The sequence below is a fragment of the Heptranchias perlo genome, chromosome 12 (assembly GCF_035084215.1).
Source record: "Heptranchias perlo isolate sHepPer1 chromosome 12, sHepPer1.hap1, whole genome shotgun sequence".
NCBI lineage: Eukaryota > Metazoa > Chordata > Chondrichthyes > Hexanchiformes > Hexanchidae > Heptranchias > Heptranchias perlo.
Genome location: NC_090336.1, coordinates 23694591 through 23706761, shown reverse-complemented (window position 1 = coordinate 23706761; position 12171 = coordinate 23694591). Strand labels below are relative to the sequence as shown.

The window sequence follows — 12171 nt, the reverse complement described above, 5'->3', positions numbered from 1 at the left end:
ATTTTTTCTTTTTAAAAGCTATTACAGATTCTGCTTCCACCCCCGTTTCTGGTAGGCCATTCCATTAACAATCCTCTGCATCATAATAATAAAATAACTATTCTCCTAACCTCTCCCCCTCTTTTGGCGATGATTTAAAAAATTTATGTCTTTTAGTCACTGACTTGCCGACCAGTGGGTGGCTCATTTTCGGCCGGCGCGGACACAATGGGCCGAATGGCCTCCATCTGTGCCGTAAATTTTCTATGATTCTATGAAATAATTTTTCCCTGTTTGCTTTATCCTTTATAATTTTGAACACCTCTATTGACATAATTTGCATATATTTATGAGGCTCCCGCCTGCTTTAGGCGGTTGCCTCATCTGCCTGCGAAACCCTGCAGGTTGATATCGGAAAGGATGGGGATAAGAGCGGATAAATAACCTGCTCGTTTTTAACTGCCCACCCAGAGGAAACTGGGCGGGTAAAAATCGACCCCTACATTTCCTTTATCAATAGGCTCCATACTTCCTCAAAAACTATCTTAAATTTGTCAGATACAACTTCCTTTAGTCAATCTGAGCTGGCTATCTTTAATTAACCCATAGCTTTTTGAGGGAGTATTCATTTTATCCCATATCATGGCCACTTACCAATTTTACATCAAATGTAGGGCTAGGAAAGAGAGAATATATCAGTGATTAAATGGAGTTGAACGTACCATCCTTTAGGATCTTGGATTAGGATTGGCTAAACTCCCTGTCCTTCTGGATCCCGCAGTGGGATTAGCCAAACTTCCTGTCCTTCTGGATCCTTAACTGAAATCTAACTGAAGAGATCACCCCCTATGATTAAACTGAATTTGAATTTGCACCCTGGAGAAAAAAGGAGTGATCTAACAAAGTACATCATCCCGCCCCAGTTAGGTATTTCTCATTTTGCCTGGGTTCATGCCCTTCATTGATCTGATTATGTGGTTATGACTGTTCCTTACCTGTGAGGTTGCCAGAATTAAGGCAGTAATGAGTGTTGGAATCCAGCCAGTACCAAAATATGACAGCGTCAACCAGGCCAGGAACTCCAAGACAAAGAGGTGGCCAAGGTAGAGGGAGAAAAACACCAGGTCTGTGTTAAACAGTTTCATGTCCTCTGCTGTCTTCCGCAAGGCCCGAAAATCTTCAAGCAACTCAGTCTGCAACCAAGTGAATGAGAGTTCACTGAATCTTCAATGACTGCTCTGTAACCACTCTTTTGTTGATGAATTTTATGCTTATCAAGTGTTAGTTTTACATGTTAATGCTGGGAATGAAACACTTTCCCTAGATATAGAGTAAAGTCCCCTCTACAATGCCCGAACAGTGTTCCTTAGCCCAACTTCAGAAAAGTTCCCCCATCACTGCACTCTACTGCTTCCCAGAATAGCCAATTTTGTTCATAACTGGAGACAGTTTTGTGCTATTAACCTTCAAGTTATCCAGGCCGTAACAAGCGATAAACCAACTTTTGGGTAGGTTTTCAGCCAAATTCTTTTGCTATGGATCAAAATGAGCTGTGGCACCTGGGAGACAATGGATAAAAAGTAAAATTCAAACTCATTTCATTTTGATTTTAAAACCGGTTGATCTTCAATGTCATTGCACAAGGGGAGTCAAGACCAAGTGTAGTCCCCAGATGAAACGGGGTTAGAGGGCGGGGTGATTGGACCAGGGTTTGCAGATCTAATTCAGTCCCTAATTTAAAGCCATGCATTCTGTCCTTACTTTTCTATTTCCGTTATAAATTCCAGTGCCCACATTAATAATGGAAACTACTTAAGTAAACTGGTCACTTTGTCAGTAGCGGCACTGCAGTGCCTCTATTGGGGGGAGGGAGTAATTACAGTGTGACAAGTTTACATGGACAGTTCCCATCATAAATGTGGACACAGGAATTAGTAATAGAAAAAAGGTGACAGGAAGTGCATGCTGATATAAGATGTTTTAATATATTACTAGTCTATCTCCCATGATGTTGCACATGGGGAATCAACACAAGTTTTCAACAACAGTTTTTAGGTCATTCATGCCCTAGAGGGGGAATTGATTTCTCAGCGGGAACATACTAATTTGTTGAATCAAAATCTCATTTCTGCAATGATTTCACCAGGGTTTCCTATGATTCTAACAATTTCATTCTGGTTAAAATCAAATGTAAATAGATCACTGGCATGATGGGTTGGCACTCTATTGCATGGTATCATGGAATGCTAGTCACTGGTCTGTGCCTGCAATTCTATACATAGGCTCGTGATCTTGGCCATTATGCCAGCCATTTCTCCCACAGGGAGGCAAAAAATCAGAGTACAGAGTCACCATAGGAAACTCTTGCATTATCCCCTAATGTCATTTCAAAAGATGGCACTGACTTGGGTTTTGGTTGTTCCTTCAACAGGGTAATGGTTTGAGCATTGTGGAGAGGTGAATAAAAATCAAAACATAATTAATCAAAACATTTTAATTTGGAAGCAGGAAAAAGCCACAGGGCTGAACAAGCTCATATCTTTTGTCATTGAGCCACCCCTCCTAACCCCTTCTCAACATATCCCTTAAACCTCTCCTCTCTCTGTCTAGAAACACATGCCTCTTGACCTTACTAATACTGTCCATCCCAATCTCCCTCCCTTCAATAGTCTTCTAACCCTGAATATCCTGTGGAACCACAATGCTGGTTACGACAGTGCCAAGTGGTTTGAGAATTGATGGCACCATGACCTTGACTGGAAGATCAGAGGTCAAATTCCAAAGGCCACTTATGATCAAATGTTATAATTCCAGCTCCACCCATGAATTAATAGTTTCAGTTCTGGCCACAAACATTTCCTTTCAGGATTCTCCCAACGGCTGAACAGGAAATGCACTGCTTGGTATGGAATTGACCCATTCACACCAAGCAGGGATCCAGGTTTGATCCCTGAACTGTGTTAAGTCAGCTAACTTCTGATGGGGATTTGGTAGGAGTTCTACATTTGTCCTCAGTACCCCAGTGTTGGGGGGCAGAGGTTAGAAGAGAAAAAAAACTAATTTCAGGTTCCCACTGCTCATCACATTCCAATGATACCTGCTGAAGGTGCAGCTATACAGATGTCAGGTGAGAACACGATTGCTCATTGATGGCACCATAGTTGCATCAAATAGCCTGATGATACATAAGGTGTCTAATTAGGTGAGGTACTGAAGAGCAGCTGGGGCCTATGCAACCCTACTCCCACAATGATTGGGGGGAGGGAGAGAAATTGGCGAAAAGCAACAAAAACTTTTTAAGAAAACACATTTCCCTTCAGTCCATTTGTGTTCTGTGCTACTCAACCAAGATTTAGATCATCCAAAGTTACAAGGAGTCACAAACATTCCTAGCTCACATACACCATCTGCAAAGCAAAGCTTTATACAGTCAAGTGAGCAGGGAATTGGATCATTGAGACCATCTATATTGTAGGCGATTGGTAACCTGTATCAATGATGTAAACTGAACCTTTTAATAAATTATTTACTGATGCTTTCAGCTTTCTACCCTGCGTGCTCTTTGTCACTACGCCTGCCTTGGGACTCATGTGTGTACAGATACAGATACTCCCAAAGTCTCCAAAGGAACTGCTTTGTATTTTCCACTTTTGTGCTCATCGAGGTGAGCAGTGTACGTGCCGGTTCAGTCATCTGATATCAGTATCAAATACTCCCGGGTCAGGTACAGCACAGGCTCTATGCAGAATAATTACAGTCAACAACTCTTAATTCAAAGTTGCTCAATTTGAATTATCGATTAGTCCAAATTAAAAATGTGTAATAAAAATACCCGTGTTGTTTTATTAAAACTACTTAATTCATGCTACTTGATAATTCCATTTTTTTTAGCAAACAACTTTGAATTACCAGTAGACGGTATAAGGTTCCTCTACTCCACCCCAAAATGTGCCTCAGCCCCCAACCTCAAAAGCACCCCCTACTTCACCAGTGTGACATTTTAACATTTCCACATAGCCATCCTGTTTCCTTAAGCAAGATTACCAATTTAGTTTCACTTGCTGCCACATTACTGCTGTACGCCCATGCCACAATGAACTGGGTGGGGACTGCCCAAACCCATCTCACGGGGGGCCTGTATGGCTAGAAAACAAAAGAACCCAGATTCCAAACAAGCGTCTAACTCTATCCCTCTAAATAAAACAATACAACACACTGTAAAGAACTGCTACATTACAGCACACATGTCCCCTCATTAAACAACAGCAGTAAGAGAAGCCAGGGAATGATTACATTTGCAAGGTGCTCATGTTGGTTTTAATGGAAGAAATGTCACCCACCTGACCCCTGCCGAGGTCTAATTACCCGATCAGAAACTGATTAAATAGTGACCAGAGCTCTCCTCACTGATTTTGCGTTTGAGTCAAAAGGGTAGAATGTTATTCTCGAACATCAACAACTTAAAAGCTGGTCCAGCGCGTCACAAGAGTTCTCTTTAAAGTTCAGTTTTAAACTTGACAATGTTGCCTTTGTAGCTGTCAGTGTGAATCTGAACCTGAAGTGATGTGAAATTACCATTTACCCCGTGTTACTTCACACTTGACACAAAATGCAGAACCAACACCAGTCTGGCTGCAGCTACATTTCTCAATATTTGTCACTTCCAACTCAAGAAACTTGGGTCTCTTCCCCCCCCCCCCCCCCCTTTCTGTTTGCTGTACATCTCTGTGGCCTGAGCTTGCTTTCTCTTATCCATCAAGGCGAGGGGTGTTACTGCTGGGGAATGGAACACTTCCAATTTTGGGCACTCTGTGTCAGCACCAAGTATTCTCAGGTAAGTATAGGTCAGTTAGATGCAGAGTTAAAATCACTCTAACCTATCCCAACAGTTCTGACGAAAGGTCTTCGACCTGAAACGTTAATTCTGTTTCTTGCTCCACAGACGCTGCCTGACTTGCTGGGCATCTCCAGCATTTTCTGTTTTTACTTCAGATTTCCAGCATCTGCAGTGTTTTGCTTTTTTCCCAATAATGTGCCTCAGCCCTAATCTCAGAACAGCTCCCCCTACTGCACCGGTGCAGCATTTTTTTCTACTTCCTACGACAACCATCCTTTGGCCCATCTGAGTGAAACTGCTAATTAGTGCAGATTTTGTAGGCCTGTGCCCACTAGCAACTGGACGAAGACTGACTATCTTCATTTCCCACAGGACCCTTACAATCAGCACAGGAGAATTTCACCCCATTGCTCTAGGCTGGATTTATACTCAGGTCCCAGGAGGTGGAAGGAGTGTCTCTAACCCACTGTGCTACCCAGCCCCCCCCTATGCTTACTTCCTCTAATTTCACTGTATTCTGGGTCTTCCTCGAGTACTTCTCTCTGCTCCACTTCTTTCATCTCTCTGCTGTTGCCACCTCAGGAACCACACAACTCCATCACTCTCTTGATTAAGACCGGAGACGATCATTGCTGTCTCCCCTCAGATACCAGCTTTGACCCTTGACTAAACATATCACAGCAGCAACAGCACCATCCAGTGTGCACCTGCCACAAAATAGGATACATGTTTGTCAAATTGAGAACCAGGCGAATGTCAAGTCTCATCGCTAAGGATACCAGCAACGTTAAAAAAAAAAGAGTAGGAGAAAACACAACATAAATCAAGACGTGATGATCAGTTGAAACAAAGCTTGGATTTTAAAATCCTGCAGTTTATAGGACAAAGGGAAGGAATTCCACAGTTTTGAGGTCTGGGAAAGAAGGAGTTAATTAGAGTAAAATGTCCTTTATTGGATCATTGACTTATTTTCCTGACCTATCCCTCTTAAGTCCACTAGAGTCAAACTCCACTGAATCAACTAAGATCCTCATTCTAGCTTTCAAATTCCTCCGTGACCTTGTCTGATCCTTTCGTCAATGATCCCCTCCAGCCATGCATTCCTGCATCAACTCTCCCCTCCTCCTCACCATCAGTTTAGTCCTCATTTCCTGGTCACTCCATTCCACTGTTGGCATCGCTCCTTCAGCTGTTATGCTCTTTCCCTCTGGATCCCCCTCCCTAAACCTTCCCATCTCTTTCTCTGCTGGCAAAACCCTTCTCTTTAACCATTCTTTCAATTTCCTTCCTTCCTGCTCTGTCTCTACTTTTCTCCTTTCACCCTGTAAAGTGCTCCAAGACCTCACTATATACAAGAAGGGCTATAGGTTGTTGGTTGAAGAACTTCAATCACATTACAACCATCCTCGCTGCACTGCCCGGGCAATTGCTACCGTTTTTTATAAAGCGAAAGAAATAAACTGAATTAAAAATATTCATCATGAGGGGACAGCAGATCCACTCAATCAAACTGTAAATGTATGTAATTTATCACAGTATAGAGCAGTTCAGAGTGAAGGAGTGGATTGGCACATAGATCATAGAGGTAAAAGGGACAGAGTTCAAAACCAGCCCAGGCCGATGAGATGAAAAGTCTCCTCTCTGTGCTGCCAGTAAGAATCCTGTTTGAAATATAGTTGCTCGTGGCATTGAGCCACATCACAAAACTGCCCACAGTTTGGCACATATTGTAATAAGTTAGCAATCTAACTCAGACAATAAAAGAGTGTCTGGTGCAGTATAGGGTGCTCATCTGAGGTTAGGGGTTAAGGCACGTTTTTGGGACAGAGTAGAGGGAACTTTCCTCTGCGTCTAACGTGTACTGTATCTGATCTGGCAATGCTTGATTTTTTTTTATTTGTTCATGGGATGTGGGCGTCGCTGGCAAGGCCAGCATTTGTTGCCCATCCCTAATTACCCTTGAGAAGGTGGTGGTGAGCCGCCTTCTTGAACCGCTGCAGTCCGTATGGTGAAGGTTCTCCCACAGTGCTGTTAGGTAGGGAGTTCCAGGATTTTGACCCAGTGACAGCGAAGGAACGGTAATATATTTCCAAGTCGGGATGGTGTGTGACTTAGAGGGGAACGTGTAGGTGGTGTTGTTCCCATGTGCCTGCTGCCCTTGTCCTTCTAGGTGGTAGAGGTCGCGGGTTTGGGAGGTGCTGTCGAAGAAGCCTTGATGAGTTGCTGCAGTGCATCTTGCAGATGGTACACACTGCAGCTACAGTGTGCCGGTGGTGAAGGGAGTGAATGTTTAGGGTGGTGGATGGGGTGCCAATCAAGCGGGCTGCTTTGTCCTGGATGGTGTCAAGCTTCTAGAGTGTTGTTGGAGCTGCATTCATCCAGGCAAGTGGAGAGTATTCCATCACATTCCTGACTTGTGCCTTGTGGATGGTGGAAAAGCTTTGGGGAGTCAGGAGGTGAGTCACTCGCTGCAGAATACCCAGCCTCTGACCTGTTCTTTTAGCCACAGTATTTATGTGGCTTATCCAGTTAAGTTTCTGGTCAAAAATTGTGACCCCCAGGATGTTGATGGTGGGGGATTCGGCGATGGTAATGCAGGTGACTGTCAAGGGGAGGTGGTTAGATTCTCTCTTGTTGGAGATGGTCATTGCCTGGCACTTGTCTAGCTCGGATTTTACTTGCCACTTATCAACCCAAGCCTGGATGTTGTCCAAGTCTTGCTGCATGCGGGCACGGACTGCTTCATTATCTGAGGGGTTGTGAATGGAACTGAATACTGTGCAATCATCAGCAAACATCCCCATTTCTGACCTTATGATGGAGGGAAGGTCATTGATGAAGCAGCTGAAGATGGTAGGGCCTAGGACCCTGCCTTGAGGAACTCCTGCAGCAATGTCCTGGGGCTGAGATGATTGGCCTCCAACAACCACTAACATCTTCCTTTGTGCTAGGTATGACTCCAGCCACTGGAGAGTTTTCCCCCTGATTCCCATTGACTTCAATTTTACAAGGGCTCCTTGGTTTCACACTCAGTCAAATGCTGCCTTGATGTCAAGGGCAGTCACTCTCACCACAGCTCTGGAATTCAGCTCTTTTGTCCATGTTTGGACCAAGGCTGTAATGAGGTCTGGAGCCGAGTGGTCCTGGCGGAACCCAAACTGAGCATCGGTGAGCAGGTTATTGGTGAGTAAGTGCCGTTTGATAGCACTGTCGACGACACCTTCCATCACTTTGCTGATGATTGAGAGTAGACTGATGGGGCGGTAATTGGCCAGATTGGATTTGTCCTGCTTTTTGTGGACAGAACATACCTGGGCAATTTTCCACATTGTCAGGTGGATGCCAGTGTTGTAGCTGTACTGGAACAGCTTGGCTAGAGGCGCGGCTAGTTCTGAAGCTAGATGGGACAGTATCGAGGGAATTTTACTCTGCATCTAACCAAAGTACCTGATCTGGGATGGGAAATTGTAGATGGAGCTTTACTTTGCACCTATCCCGTGCTGCATGTGATCTTCACATGCTTGAAGCGAAAAAAGTGGAACTATATTCCGATCCTAGCACTGATATTTTTCACCTCACTGTGTACAAAAAAAAATCCCCTCAAGATAAATAAGACTACAATGACTGAGGTATTGGCTCCCATCCCCTAGCGCAGACTGTGCATCACAGCACAATGGGAGCTTGAGTTCCTTTTAGGCCTGTTATTGTATGAACCCTTTCCAGGTGAAGTAGCAGCCAGAGTGCAGAGTTACCAATTTCATTCAGCACTGATAAGGAGATACCAGCCCTGTACAGTGCGTTAGTGGAACCTTTAGATTACAGGTAACTGGAGCCTCGTTTCTTGCTCGAGTCTTATTTATAGGCTGTTCTATGTTACTGAGCCTCTTATTGTGGTATTGATGTCCCATCTGGAACAGAGAAGAACTAAGCTTACCGCCCTCATTTCCAGAAGCTAAAAACACCTCATTACAGTGCACCGAGATTCCACAAAAGTGTGTGGGTGCAATAAAACTGTGCACAGTCAAAAACTGCTCATCCAAATTCGACATCTGAATCTAGTTTTGCGCCCAGTATTGTGTTGGCATGCTTTGACATGCCAGTGTACTGTGGCATAAGTTGTTAGGCAGTACTTCTGTGCCCGCTATTCTCTGCGCAGCAGGCTCCCAAGCATGTGTGTATCATCAAGAAAAATGCAGTGGATACCTTAAGTAGGACCTTGGAGCAAATCATCTTCCCATTTTACTGGACAAGGCTGGAGGGGTTGTGAGAGGTGAAAGGTCAGGGGCACCAGAGAAGGGAGAGGAAAAATGTCTACCACTATATTTCTCTGAAAACTGTGACAAATAGTAAGCCTTAAGGACTTCAAATAAATGACCGATTCAGAAAGTGTTGAAATATTATAGATGAATATTTCAACACTAGAAGATACATGAATATTAAAAATTATGTAAATCTAATTAATTTTCCTTGCTCCACCATTGGCGGCCGTGCCTTCAGCTGCCTAGGCCTTAAGCTCTGGAATTCCCTCCCTAAACCTCTCCACCTCTCTCTCCTCCTTTAAGACACTCCTCAAAATCTATCTCTTTGACCAAGCTTTTGGTCACTTGTCCGAATATCTCCTTATGTGGCACAGTGTTTGATAACGCTCCTGTGAAGCGCCTTGGGGGATTTTACTACGTTAAAGGCACTATATAAATGCAAGTTGTTGCTGTTGTTACAATAACATGGCCTTATTGTCTGTGCTTACATGGTTTCACTTTGAGGAATCGTCAGAATTCATGGAATTCTCTAAAATAGTGCTTGGAGGTCAATGAGGATTCCGGCAATAAGTGGGAAAAATCAGATCCATATTCCAATGAGGCAAACTCTGCTGCTCTACAAGGATCCAGGCTGCTGATTTCCTGTGCTTTTTAGAAGTGGCCACCAAATCTCTAAACAGGCCAGTAAAACTCTGCAAAAAAGTACACACTGGGTCACATATTTCTGACAGAATCTCAGTGGCCATTTTGGTCGCAGGGAGGGCAGGCACTGACCTACATGAACCTGTCACTGGGCACACTGGAGAGGACCCCAACCTCATGCCACCACAGCTCTTTGCTAAAGCCCCTCATACGAAGCCCTGGATTAAACCAGCATGACAAGTGAAACTTTGCACTTGAGATTTTGCTATTGTCTATTTACTGTGGAGTGGTTGAGGCAGCTGAGTCTCTTATTTATGTGTCTCCTAAAGAGAATTTTTTTTAAAAGTTGGCGGTGCAGAGCTTCAGCAATTGCTGTTTACATCTCTGCCACTCAAATGTACCAAAGGCACCAACCCTGGATAAATGAGCACATGTTCTCATACCTGGCCTCAAGGTCATCCCCAATCTCAGAGTTTCCTCGTCAGCTATAGGAAAGAGATCTATCTTCAGTGTAGTACAAGAACCGGCTCGCAAGACAGCATGTGACGTGCCATCCAACTTGACATTCCAGATGTCCAAGTCCATTGCTGAGCACCAGGCTTATTCATCCCCAACTGGTCCTTACGTTAGGGGCTTTGTTAAAAAGGGTGTTGTGCCCACTGTGAAACCGACTTCCCCTCCAGGGCACTCAGCAACAGGTTGGTATTAGGCCAGTGCCCTCCTTCCCTCCCTGCAGCCACTTCCTCTTTTTGCTGCAAATCCACTTCTTATCTTGGTCTAGGATCTCGCACAAAACCGAAGGAAACCCTTCCATTGCACGTCTAGGAGTTCTGAACCTTGAACGAGAGTTGTTTGAACACATCTTCCACGCCACAAGCTTAACCCACATTGGGATTTTGCCGCTATTGAAGAAAGACCAAAATGCCTTTCTCTCCTTCACAGTGCGGTCTCGCACAGCTGTGTCCAGGCTGAAGTTGGCATCACCAGGACCTCCAGGTACTGATATAAATGAACAATTGGGACAGATGCTCCTTCTAGCATGCAATCAATACATTCAAGGTCCACTCGAGCCATACAAGACCATAATATCACACTTAGCAACACCCATCATCATATTTCACTGTTATCCAATTATTCCAGGTAATGAGTAGAATGCCCTAGATCCCTGTGGTATGATATGGGTCTATGATGTGGTTAGGATCACGGTGGCACTGCAATCGCACATTTTATGGTTAGTTGTGCTGTTCACTGTGCTGCTTACAAGGAGTTCCTGGCATCTATCGGCCTAGCAAGGGCTCAAACCTGTACTTGTCAGTTATCTAATGACCAACTACTGACTATCCTCCTGGGAAGGTTGGCAGGTGAGCAGGGTCTCTTTAGGTGGTTGAGATGGCTCCATCTCCATCCAGCACACCTGATGATAAGCTGATTAGAACCAAGTCAACCCTTTGTGGTAGGCTCAATAATCCAATACAATCCAGGAAAACCCACATTACCCCAGGATTCAGTTGATGATTAACTATCCAAACTGGCTCATTAACAGGGCCTGGAGGGGTAATCTTGTCAGTAATCTTGTCACTAGGACAGGGATTCTTCCCACAAGGCTCCAGTTAATGTTGAACGCCAATGCCCAATAAATAAGGAAGTCCTAGTGGGATGGTATTGAGAAGCTTATTTGTTAAGCTGAATAGTTTTAGTTGGCTAAACTCCAACTCTATTCTGCAAATACTTGGGGGTGCTAAAGACTTGGATATTGCCAACCTGCACATATGCTCTTTGGACTTAGATAAGCGAGGGGTGTTCCTATGTGGGAATGTGTGCACTCTGTATCAAACAGGCAAACAGAAATTCTACCTGCACAGGTTTCTCAATGGCTTGGTTTGGGATGCTTAAGCATGATAATGAGTTTTCACACATTAGACAGCTGGCTGATTGGGGAGAAAAAACTCGGAGCAGGTAGGAGGATCCTTTTGTTTCTCTTTCTCTACTGTTCTACAGCCAGCTAATCCCAGGTTTGCAGTGTCCTGCACTAGGCAGGGCAAGGAATGAGAGCAGGAGAGACATAAAGAAATGAAGAAAGAAGCAAAACACAAGAGAAGAACAAGAGGGAAACAGAGATGCAAAGTGAGATGATAGAAGTAATCAGCAATAAATATTACATGGAATTGTATACAGGACAAGCAGACGCACAATCATATTCAAATAACCAGCTCACTAGTGCAGAGTAAAACACATTAACATTAAATTCCTGGGCTATTTTAGGTTAGGGTTAGGGTTAGGGTTACAAGAAAAGAAAAGATGATTAATAGCTGCATTAAAATTACAGAGGTAGGAATTTAAACAATATCTTTAGCCAGTGTGCTAAAAATTGCGTGCAGAGGAAGTGAATCCCCTTCATGCTAGAAACAGTTTCGTTGCATCCATGTTTTTCTGAGTTTGTTCAAGGTCCAGTGT

At 44.0% G+C, this 12171-nt stretch overlaps 1 protein-coding gene across 1 annotated transcript in view; it reads right to left on the bottom strand.

The window, feature by feature from the left end:
- The window catches only part of fads2 (fatty acid desaturase 2), a 49972-nt gene that overhangs the window by 20861 nt on the left and 16940 nt on the right, over positions 1 to 12171 (bottom strand). The window contains exon 3 of the mRNA XM_067993799.1: positions 975 to 1172. Within this exon, the coding sequence (XP_067849900.1) occupies positions 975 to 1172 (198 nt within the window). The remainder of the gene's footprint in view (positions 1 to 974; positions 1173 to 12171) is intronic.